The 12501-nt window shown below is 33.5% G+C and overlaps 2 protein-coding genes across 2 annotated transcripts; one reads left to right on the forward strand and one right to left on the reverse strand.

Moving 5' to 3' along the window:
• Window positions 1–803: 803 nt before the first annotated feature.
• On the forward strand, window positions 804–6174 carry LOC107869777 (phosphoribulokinase, chloroplastic). The gene is made up of 5 exons (XM_016716218.2): window positions 804–2072; window positions 3890–3974; window positions 4106–4190; window positions 4418–4662; window positions 5682–6174. Exons 1-5 carry the CDS (start codon window positions 1510–1512, stop codon window positions 5931–5933), a joined length of 1230 nt encoding a protein of 409 aa, XP_016571704.1. The 5' UTR covers window positions 804–1509; the 3' UTR covers window positions 5934–6174.
• Window positions 6175–6294: 120 nt separating this feature from the next.
• Window positions 6295–10904, reverse strand: LOC107869790 (protein BASIC PENTACYSTEINE7). Its single transcript, XM_016716225.2, has 2 exons — window positions 10636–10904; window positions 6295–7203 (listed from the first exon to the last, which is right to left on the reverse strand). The coding sequence occupies exon 2, from the start codon at window positions 7157–7159 to the stop codon at window positions 6512–6514; it is 648 nt and encodes a 215-aa protein (XP_016571711.2). The 5' UTR covers window positions 7160–7203; window positions 10636–10904; the 3' UTR covers window positions 6295–6511.
• Window positions 10905–12501: the final 1597 nt, after the last annotated feature.

Raw genomic sequence — 12501 nt, forward strand, 5'->3', positions numbered from 1 at the left:
AAATATCGAAATAAAAATTTATCTCAATTTATCTCATACAAAATATAACACATAGTTTATTATACTTAGTAAATCTCAATTTTTGTTCAATAAACTAAAATCAATTGATAAAAACATATTCACTAAATAATCGTATATTATAATCCAACATTAAAAAAATCTTGATAAAACTTATTCACCCATCAAATCACCTTAATCTTCACAATTAACCTTCCAAGGACTTGTAAGAATATCAAGTAAAAATATTCAATACAAAGCTCCATTTTTTTTTTTTAGGATAAATTTAATAAATCCCAATTGTTTAGCACCTAATTACATTCCATCCCAACTGTTTTCAAAATAATATATAAATTCCTGAATTTTGTAATACATTACTTAGGGTCGCGATACATTACTTTGCCGATTCAATGATGATCACGATACATTACTTAGCCCGTTCCATGATATATCTTTCCGGTCCCGTGATGTATCGCGACTCTAAGCAAAATCTAGAATTTCTATATGAATTTATGTAATTTAAACTTTTTACTTCCTTGATTACTAAAACTCACGAATCTTAAATTTAAAATAAAGAATACCTATCATCCAAACAACTATCTCTGGTGAATTCAATACAAAGCAGTGCCCAAAATTCTTTGAATTTGGATTACACATTCTCCTCCACACCCTTCCTTCTCCTCATCTTATTTCATGCCATTATCTTGCTGCCACGTGTCCTAGCAAATATCCAAACTGAAATAAATCACCACCAAAGCTTTTCCCCATTCCTTTATCTATCACAAACATCATCAACCCATCATCTTCAATCCTTATAACAGAAAAAAAAATAAAAAATTGAAGAGAAAAAAATATATATTTTCTTGTTTTCTACATCAATTAGGGGTAAGGGAGTGGGTGTGTTTCTCCAAGTTACAATTACATCCACAAATAAGTTGAAAAATTACAACCATGTCCTAGATCTTTATTCTTAGCCTTAAAATAATTATCTAAAAGAATTAATTTAAATAACCGCTAATCACTTAAACTAAAAGAAGTCGTCAAGTGTATAATACATGTATATCAACTTGACAAAGTAAATAGTGAATTCTCTGCTGAAGAATGCGTGTCACATTTGTCAAAACTAATGCATTTTTTAAAATTCAACACAAATACAATAATATTTTTTAAGTAAGTTTTAGCCGCTCAAAATTACCTCTAAATTTGTACAAAACCATAGGTAGTCACATATTAAACCCAAACAAAACTGCCATATGTTTTCTTCTAACCATAACCATACATCTTTACTTCTTACAAATTTTGTGTGCCTCACATATTTTTTCCTAGTGCCAGGACAAAAATATCCTAAAAACCAAAAAAATAAAAATAAATCAATACACATTCTTTCATTACATGTCACACCTTAATCTGTAGCTCTATCAGAAAGAGCCTCCATAATTCTATCTCTTTCTCTCTAGAAAACAGAAAAAAAGAACGACCTCTCAAGAAACTGAGAGGAAAAATCAAGAAAATATGGCAGTATGTACAGTGTACACAGCTCAATCACTGAACTCAACATGTTCAATCTCCACCCCATCAAAATCCCACTTAAGATTTCACCAAAAACAAGTAATTTTCTACACAAAAAGAACAAACAACAAAACAAGAATCTCCACAAGTAATAATATCATAACATGTTCAGCTGGTGGTGATGAGAAGACAGTTGTTATTGGTTTAGCAGCTGATTCAGGTTGTGGTAAAAGTACATTTATGAGGAGATTAACAAGTGTATTTGGTGGTGCTGCTGAGCCACCAAAAGGTGGGAATCCAGATTCAAACACATTGATATCAGACATGACTACTGTTATTTGTCTTGATGATTATCATTCACTTGATAGAACTGGAAGGAAGGAAAAAGGGGTTACTGCTCTTGATCCTAGAGCTAATGATTTTGATCTTATGTATGAACAAGTTAAGGCTATTAAAGAAGGTGTTGCTGTTGATAAGCCTATTTATAATCATGTTACTGGTCTTCTTGATCCTCCTGAGCTCATTAAGCCACCAAAGATTCTTGTCATTGAAGGTTTACACCCCATGTAAGTACTCCACTTAACTTATATATACTGACAGTGTCTTGAGTTTTCGCTATTATATATAGTATAATAATTTGTTCGTGGAAGTGAGATTTTGAGTTTATGAGTTCTGGAGGCTAGAAAATGCAACTTATTACTTGGGTCTTGATAGTTTATTTATCTCCCAAAATTTATTCAAAAGAAAAGAAAGAAAGTTTATTTATCTGAATCTTTAAATATAATTATTGGATTCGAGTTAAAGTTATTGAGTTTTGTTGAACTGCAATCTCTAGCTTTGTAGTCCATCCTTGTTTGATTGGAGGTGGAAGTTTGAGAAAAAAGAAAGATTTTTATAAATTTCTGATCTAAAACATATTGTATACATTTATATGGCTACTGAATTATGTTAATAACGGTAAAATGAAAAGTCAAACTAATGTATTTCTAAATAAACAAAATTCCATCTTGTTTTTTGTTGGATAGATTAAAAACTAAAATGTCACATAAAATTGAACAAAGAAATGAAAAAAGATTACTTGACTTACTTTTGAGTTGTTAATTTCACTTGTTATAATACTTATTTATATATTTAACTTTTAAATGGTCCACGTAATATACAAAAAATATTTTTACTGCCAATATATAAAAATTACACTCTTGATGTATATGTTATTTTTCAATTTTTTGAAGAAATGCAATGATGTTTTTCTCTTTCTAATGCTGACACACAGAAAAAAAAAACTTTGCTTTCTCCACATATTCAAAATCTTTAGTTTTTTGGGGTTAAGAAAAAAACTTTGGTTCTACTTGTCTTTGTGTAACCAAACATATACATTATACTTTTTTATCTTGAATGACAATGGTGAATAGTTTGTGAGATTATCTTGAATATGTTGTTGCCATAATTTTCCCCGTCTCTGTTGAGCCATTAGAATTATCATCTGTTTGTTAGTAAATAATAATCCTTAAATAAAGAAAGATGAAGGAAATGGATAGTGTTATAATAATGAGGATAAATTTTATAAATGAAATAATGATGATATTATCTTACAATATTATTTGTACAATATGAAACTCCACGATCATAACTATTATTCAATTAGAGGAGCTAAAATGCCTTTTTCTTTTATGTATATCCCATCAAAATGTTTGGTTGCGGAGTTAAAGGTCACTTTGCATAAAAATCTACTCCCTCCATCTCATTTTATTTGACAATCTTTGACTTGATATTGTGCTTAAGGAAAAAAAAAAAAAAGCTTTTAAAATCTATAATCTAGAACAATCCTTAGATATTTGTGTAGTCATATAAAAGAGGAATTTTAAATCTAATTTTTTTCTAATTATAATAAGATGACATTTTTATTGGATTTGAAAGGGAAAGTGAGCCACGTAAAATGAACGGAGGGAGTAAAATTTTTCCTTCTTAACTCACTCCCACAAAAAAGGAAGTATGGGATCATTCAGTTTGGTAGATTATGCTCGTGCAACAATTTCAGCAGACATATCATATATTATAATGGCTTTTCAGCATTATTGATCGAAAAAAAAAATAAGAAAATGCATTTTTTTAAAAAAATTTTCATTAGGTGTCCGGTACCCTTTAGGCCTAATATATTTGTTTGTTTCCTCTAACGTGCCATTGTTAATTTTTAACTTGACTTGATTGAGATGTAGTCATCTAGAACTAAGATTTGAAGTTTAAAGGTCGAGATTCTAATTCTTTAACATTATTAGGTACTATCTAATTTGTACAAATTCAAAATTAGTGAATTCAACCAAAATTCGTAACGTGATAGTTTAGTAAATCTAATTAATTATTTTTTATTTTCTATGGTATATAGGTTTGATGAGCGTGTGAGAGAGCTCTTGGACTTCAGTATCTACTTGGATATCAGCAATGAGGTTAAGTTTGCTTGGAAGATCCAGGTAACTATCACTATAATGTTACCTGTAACTAACTCATACGTGACCTGATTGTGTAAATATCATTTATGTTGTCAATGCATAGCACGATACTGGTTCTGTGTGACCTAAAAGTGTATATCTTGAAAATGCAGAGGGATATGGCTGAGAGGGGACACAGCCTTGAGAGCATTAAGGCCAGTATTGAAGCCAGGAAACCAGATTTTGATGCTTACATTGGTGGAGTACTTCCCCTTGAAACAATAATTAGCAATGTTGCTCGACTCTTCAAAAAAAGTAGCAGCGAGTGTATAGGATCCTCCAAAAGCTATGCATTTTTGGAGGATTTGACACGTGTGACTACATATTTGGAGAGTCCGAGCAACATAGAATGGTTAAATTACATGGTTAATGAACGAAGATGAATAGGACTAGTAAAGTAGTAAACTTTTTGTATTTTGGTGCAGATCCGCAAAAGCAATATGCAGATGCAGTTATTGAAGTGCTACCAACTCAGCTCATCCCAGATGACAATGAAGGCAAAGTATTGAGAGTGAAATTGATAATGAAGGAAGGAGTGAAAAACTTCAATCCAGTTTACCTGTTTGATGAAGGCTCCACAATCTCATGGATTCCTTGTGGTAGGAAGTTGACTTGTTCTTACCCTGGCATCAAGTTTACCTATGGCCCTGACACCTACTTTGGCAATGAGGTATATGATGCATTCTTTCTCTTGTCAAAACTTTATGATACTAATCAATCAATTCTCTTGCCGTGTGGTCGACATATCATTCCCCTTAGTCATAGGTGCTTGTTTTATTCTGATTTGGATGACCTGGGGCTCCGAAGGTACATATGGCTGGGCCTTCTGGTGTCTCGGTGATACAAAGAAAAACTTGAAAAGGTTCTCCCTTATTCTTGAAGAATGAGGGACAAAGGGAATGATCGAGAAGGCAAGCAACTTCCTCTTGCCGAAGAGGAGCGCCCCCCTGAGCAACCTTAAAGAAAACGGGAATCCGCAAGTATAGGACACATAATAACAGTGTACATATGGCTGGGCCTTCTGGTGTCTCGGTGATACAAAGAAAAACTTGAAAAGGTTCTCCCTTATTCTTGAAGAATGAGGGACAAAGGGAATGATCGAGAAGGCAAGCAACTTCCTCTTGCCGAAGAGGAGCGCCCCCCTGAGCTACCTTAAAGAAAACGGGAATCCGCAAGTATAGGACACATAATAACAGTGTATGTCTTGTAGTTTTGCAATGAGCATTAAGAGTATGCTGGTTTAGGTTGGATCAATTTGTGCTAGACTGTTAACGGTGTCCGTCAGATGGTAAACTGTTTCTTTTCCACCTGTCTAGACTCGACCCGAGGAACTCAATTGCCAGGACATTAGTTGCAATTACTAGTCAGGCTAGAAAAGTTAGCTTTGTATAGTGAGGATTCACATCATAAATTGACTAGTGTTTTGCTAGTCATCAACCTACTGACCATCCTTTATCCCAGTTCGGGACCAACAATGTAAGCAAGCAAGCTAACACATGTCGAATTAGGCTAGAGTATTTTGTTTTTCAAGCTAATATTATATATAGATAAACACTAAACGTTAAAGCTTCTTCTCAATACCTCTTAATGACACATCATAATTCTCGCAGACAACATGCTAGAAAATTTACCTGGCTAACGCAGAGTTCATGCCTGATTTTAAGCATCTGCTTTTCTTCCAATGTACAGGTATCTGTCTTGGAGATGGACGGCCAATTTGACAGATTAGATGAGCTCATCTATGTAGAAAGTCATTTGAGCAACCTCTCCACCAAATTCTATGGTGAAGTTACTCAACAAATGTTGAAGCATGCCGACTTCCCTGGCAGCAACAATGGAACAGGTTTCTTCCAGACCATTGTTGGTTTGAAGATCAGAGACCTCTACGAGCAAATCGTTGCCAGCAGAGCTGGAGCTCCAGTCACAGCTGCAAAGGCCTAAACTTTCACAAAACTCTATAAACAGCTAGGCACCAGAATCATCTGTTGTACCTTGTTGTTTCCCCTCTCATCCCTGAAATTTTATTTGCCGACTTCTTCCCCACTTTCATGTTTCAGTTTCATGGTAGATAATTCCCCATAAATGAGAAAACACACTTTGCTATGTATTTATTTGTAGCTGGAAATGTGTTGAGAGTTGTAACATGGATAATAAAAGGTGAAATGAATTTCTTTTCCCAGTAGTTTCTGCATTATCTACTTGGAAACAAGCTACCGGACAGAAAATCTGATACTCACTAGTCACCGCTGACATGCAAACACAACATCCCATGCTAAATGTTGAGACTAAACAAAACACAACGTGAGAGCAAGAATGCCATACTTTTGTTAGAACAGAAGAAGCATCCAAAGACATACAACGAAGCATGATATTACCAGAATTTATCAGTACTAAGTTCGACATATTAATAACCAACCCCAAGGTTCCTACAATGCTTACCCGAGGAAACAACAATTGGAGAGTAAATAATATATACATAATACAGTTGATGCATACGTTTCAGTCAGCTTTCCTCGTGTTTACTTGATAGTAGTAAATTTGTTACTACCATGTTTTGCCCAATGGTTCTTCAGGTCAACTGGATTAGAAAGATCACAACCTTCAGTTGCAAGAGTAAAAAGAAGCTTATTATATGCTCCATTACTCATTTTTCTCCCAGTCAGACGATACCCAGGTTTTGAGGGATTCCATGGGAGGGGATACTCAGATAAGGAGGTGGTACAGCATGATGATTGCCACCCACCACCACATTTGTAGCACTTTCTAGAAACACCTGTACAGGAACAAAACGGTGGTGGTAGGCCAGAAAAATCAGCACTAGCAACTGACTTTGGCTTCTTTGTTACGGTGGCCTCTCCACATCTAGATTCTCCTTTAGTTTTCTTAGATGCAGAGGACTTATTTTCAGGCCGTTCCACTTTCAAAAGTTTCGATACAGTTTCACGAATTCCCTTCATAGGTGGCATGTTTTTCTTAATCTTCTGTGATTTGGCCTTGAACTTGGCATTCACGTTTTGTTCACCTGTCGGGGCAACAGAACGAATAGGAACAGCAGCACAAGGTTTTGATTCAGATCCAAATTTCGTTGCTGGGGTAAAATTAACTTGATGCATCCGTGGAAAATGTGAATCAAATGTCTCTTCTTTGTGGTTAACTTGAGATGCCATTTGGTAGCATATGGGAGGAGGTTCTATCTTTGTTTGTGCAAGTCCTGCACATATTCTAGTTTATGAGAATTTCAGCACAACAACAACTATGCCTGGCAATATGAATCCACATTTCTTCATTTAAGCTCATAGCCTCATATCATATCATCATCACACAAAATGAAATAAAAATGACTCTTAAGTCTTAGAATACGTCTAAAACACTACCTGCGTGAGCTTGCTTACATTGTTGGTCTCAAACCCTGATAAGGGAGGAAGATTGTGATAGGTTGGCAGCCAACGTAAAACTTGTCAATTCATGTGAGAATTTCAGTAACCATATTTTTAATTTTCAAACAGGACTACAAAGATAAATTCAGTATGATTAAACATAGATCATGAAATCAGCCACATTAATTTACAAATGGAGACGTGATTATCCAAAGTCCTAACAAATGCAATGCAAAAACTATTCAATAATGCAGACGCAAAAGCAGGGCAAAAGCAATTTCACGTTAGAGATTGCACATGCTGAAAGTGTTACAAGTCAAAGTCATTCAACAAATGCTGTAACTATAATAGCTAAGCATATTCCCCATAACTTCTAAGCAAATACTGACAAAGTTCAATCTTTTCTGTTTCAAGTATTCAAAAGAATGAGCGCCAAGATACAAAAATACCAGGAACTACATTATAGCTTGGAAACTGACATCAGGAGCAATAACAAAATCCTCGAATACAAGTGACTGCAGTAGGTGTAATCCAAATGTCAAACACGTAGATGGGCATAGTTCCTCCAAGCTAATGCTGTTTTTACAGATAAATTGTAGCCCCGTCGAATTGTATATAATTAACATCCGAGTAAATTCCTCTTTCCTCTAAATTATATGACTCAGCCATGATAAACTTCTTTCATTTTAAAAATCAAGTACTTAACCCTTATATAATGGAATATCCAAACATTGAATTTTGTATTGTTTCTAATTTTCCATTTATGTTTAGATAATTTCATTACAATTTATAGTAATTTAGTCAATCATGGATATACCCTTGTTTTTTCAAATAAAACACTAGCATTCCTTGCACAATGAAAATCTTACGTGGGATAGTAAGTATGGCGTATGCCATGCATCCCTAACCAGAAGTCTCGTATTAGAGCCATTGGAATGAAGTTGCTCCAAAGGGAGCATTTTATCCCCAAAGTGTGACTTCTAATGCAAATCCAAATTAGTCGCGCTCTAAAGGGGCATCAGTTGGAGACCATACAAAAAAAATTCTTAAATAGCATTTCATATATAATTACCTTCAAAATATATGGATGATCGGCTATTTGTGTAGGATTTCAACTATATAAAGGGTTTACATGTTTGAATTTGAAATACTACTCCACTACACTTTACGAACATTTAGAGTGATCACTTTAAAATGGGTAATTAGCTCAAGGGGAACATGCTTTCTCTATGCCCTAGGACTTGGTTCAAGCAAAGGTTAAGGAACTTGGGGTAAGTCACAGGTTCCAAGATTATGTCAAGTGAATTAAGCCTGATATTTAAGTCGACGAGCAGTAAGCAGCCCATTATCTCTAAGTGTTAGCTAGCGTTTGATGATAAATTTTTAGATCAGACTTTGAAAATTTATCTTCAAATATCTGTTTGACCATAAAATTTAATCAGCTTCAATATTTTCAAGTTCCCAATTTGGGTTTTTGGGCGTTCCCACTTGCAAAAACTCGATTCTTTTTTCTAGTAACATGCCTGTCCAAACACAAGTTTAGATTCCAAAAATCACAACTTCAAAAACTCAATTTTCAAATTTCAAGCTCAACTTCAAAATCTACGACCAAACAGGCGCTAAAGGCTTTTGTTGGTCCTAAGGGTTGACTCAGATGGATTACTTGATCAACAACAACAAACATACCCGGTGTAGACCCCACAAGGGGACGCCGGGGGAGGATAAGAGTGTCCGCATACATTACCATTAGGTAGGGAGAGGTAGAGAGGCTGGGGATTTCTTGATCAACAACAACATATCAAGTGTAATCCCACAAGTGGGGTCGAGAGATGGTAGAGTGTACGCAGAGGTTACCCCTAGCTAGGGAGGTAGAGAGACTGAGATTTTAATCCCACAAGTGGGGTCTATGAAGAGTAGAGTGTACACAGACGTTACCCCTAGCTAGGGAGGTAGAGAGACTGGGGATTTTAATCCCACAAGCAGGGTCTCGGAAGGATAAAGTGTACACAGACGTTACCACTAGCTAGGGAGGTAGAGAGACTGGAGATTTATCCCACAAGTAGGATCTAGGAAGGATAGTGTGTATAGAGACATTACCACTAGCTAAGGAGGTATAGAGACTGGGGAGTTGAAGGGTACAGAGTTGTCAATACAGGTTGTCCCAGCCCATCCACGCTAGACCATACTGGCACTGGAGTTTAACGGGCAGGTTGGGCTGGCCCATCAAGATGACAGGCCAGAAAACAGCAAACCCAATCCATCACTTTGTGGGTTGCAGGCCTCCACGAACTAGCCCACTTTTTAAAATATATTATTTTTATAATCTTAATTTAAAATGTTAATTACATAAATATTTATAATATAATATTACATGAAGTTACTATTTGTAAATCAAGTCTCAAATTTACAAAGAAATCCTAATAATCTATGAAATTAAATAACTCTTGAAACTAAATTCAAACCAAATAGAGATGTTAGAGAAACAAACTAAGCAATTATTGAGTAAGAATATAACTAGCTAAATAACAAAATTAACCTAATTTTATTTCAATAGATCACAATAAAACACAATAAAATGTCAATATTTAATTAATTAAATGTGAAAATGACCCCTTTAAAAAAAATACTCTCATGGCACTTAAGGCGTGTTCAATACTACCAATATACCTGATTCCTTAAAAAATTTAGTATTTTATATTTTAATTGTTTATATATTTTATAAACACAATTAATATTTAAATATCTATGATGATCTAAATAGACTTTAAATTTGGACTCTTTTTGTTATTCTTAGTACTCTATTCTATTTTTTAATCATTTTTGTTTGGCGCGCAAGCCAGTCCAGCTCATATTGCTCAAGCCCCGTGGGTCTACAGGCTTGTTTGAGCCAAGCTAAATAGCCTTACTTTTAAACGGCCTGTAAAAATAGTAACCCAATCTTATCATATTACAGGCTGGATCGGAACAGTCCAACGGGTCTGACCCATATTAACGGGATAGAGTGTATGCAGACGTTACCACTCGCTAAGGAGGTAGAGAGGTTGAGGATTCTTGACCATAACAAGAATTAACATGTAAAAATTGCAAGAATGCAATCACAACAGAAATGAAAACAAAAAACAACATCACTTGGAAAGTAAAGAAAACAAACAAAACAAATCAAATCCTTCCTTTTAACATAAACATCTAAAACACTCCACACTTTTATAAAGGGGGATAATCCTAATTGTCTCAAGAAACAAAAATTTGAAACTAAGAAGACTTACAGTGACCAGAGGAGTGTTGGAACAAGTATACAGAGTTAGAGTTAATGGGTTTCTTGTTTTCCTTATTTGGTTGTTATATGTAAAAGGACAGAGTTGTCTTCAGGGAGGAAGACACAAGTCATGGTAAAGTCCCAAATCCCAACATATCAGATGAAACTTGGCGCTAATCCTTCCGTCCACATTTACTTGTCCAACTTGACGCCCTTATCAATAAGGTTAGTGATGTTTGATTAGGATAAAGTTATCTCAAAAGAATTAATTTTACAATTAGGTATTTCAAAATTAATTATTACTATATATATTATTATTATATATAAAGGAAAATTTCAAATTTTGACAGTTCTTATAAGGGCATTTTTAGATATTTTACTTTCTTGATTAAGTGAATTAAGAGAATACACGTGACAATTGATTGTATTTTTTTGTTAAGTTTCTTTATTTTTACCCTTATTTTTTTATTAAGGTCATTCCCACTTGTGTGTTTATAATTGATCTATTCTTATCACTTAATAAATTATCTTTTGATTAAAATTTTCTTCATTTTAAATTAATAATAATCACTTTTGCTCAAACAAATTATTCAAAAATAACTTTCATATAAAATCAAAGTTAGTAATAATTTCCAACTACACCCTTATAGCAAATATTGTTCAATTCTGTAAAAAATTATATAATAAATAGGATAATGTAATCAATAATAAATAGTACACTATCTTTATTATTTTTTTAACGGACATAAAAAAAGATAAATCAATAAGTAAAATAGGATGAATAAAATATTTTTTAAAGGGAGCGTAAATAATAAACACGATAAGTAAACGGACTGAACGAAATAATTTATTAATTTAATTTAATTATTATTTAATATTCTTATAGATCACTATTAAGTTAGTTTATATAAATCTTCTAAATTAAGGTTGTAACCATTGTTTTAGATACTTGAAGTCATTAAAATATTATTGTATTAGATTGAAAAAAAATTGCAAACACTCTTGTCACATGAAATTATAGGTGAAATAAAATAATAAATATCAAAACAATTTTTTATTTCTATCTATAACCGAGAAATTACATACTCACAAACTCATTAAAATATCAATATTTTTTATTATTGATCACCATTGAATTGCCATTATTAAAATATCATGATGTTATTTTATAAAATACTGAATTACTTGTGGCCTTTTGATATATTCTAATTCTCCAATAATACTTTCTTCCGCACAAATAATTATTTTTTTAAATTATTCAATTATGTGATTAAAAAATTTGATAATTATAAAACTTATCAACAAAATATATTTAATACGTCGGTCATTAGATTATGTTAATTATAAAGTCAAAAATATAATGTAAATTATATTTTTTAAATTTAAATTATTACTTTTATATCATGAGTTTGGGCCCAGGCTTAGCACGGGCCTCACGAAACTAGTATATATATATATATGAGATAACTTATCTCATCACTAAAATATAAATGATAGAATAAATAATTCTGAGATAGATAATACCTCCAATCAAACATGAGATAAAATAATCCTATATTTTATCTCGGGACAATTATAACTTACACCTCACACTTATTTCGAAATAAAATAATCCTACATTTTATTACGGGACTATTTGGTAGAAGGCATAAGAAAATAATTCTGAAATAAAGTTTGGAGAAAATAGCCTGTTACCCCCCGAACTACCCCCAAAAGAGTTGTGAAACACCTCAACTTCAGAGGGTCCTATTACCCCCTGAACTAAATAAAAGTGTATTATTTACACCCTTGACTGCCTACGTGGCAGATATATTTAGCCGAATGCATGGGAGTGTAATACATGCGTAATTACTACCGATGGGGCCCACAGTCCACT

This window comes from Capsicum annuum, chromosome 1 (genome assembly GCF_002878395.1).
Source record: "Capsicum annuum cultivar UCD-10X-F1 chromosome 1, UCD10Xv1.1, whole genome shotgun sequence".
In the NCBI taxonomy this organism is placed as follows: Eukaryota; Viridiplantae; Streptophyta; class Magnoliopsida; order Solanales; family Solanaceae; genus Capsicum; species Capsicum annuum.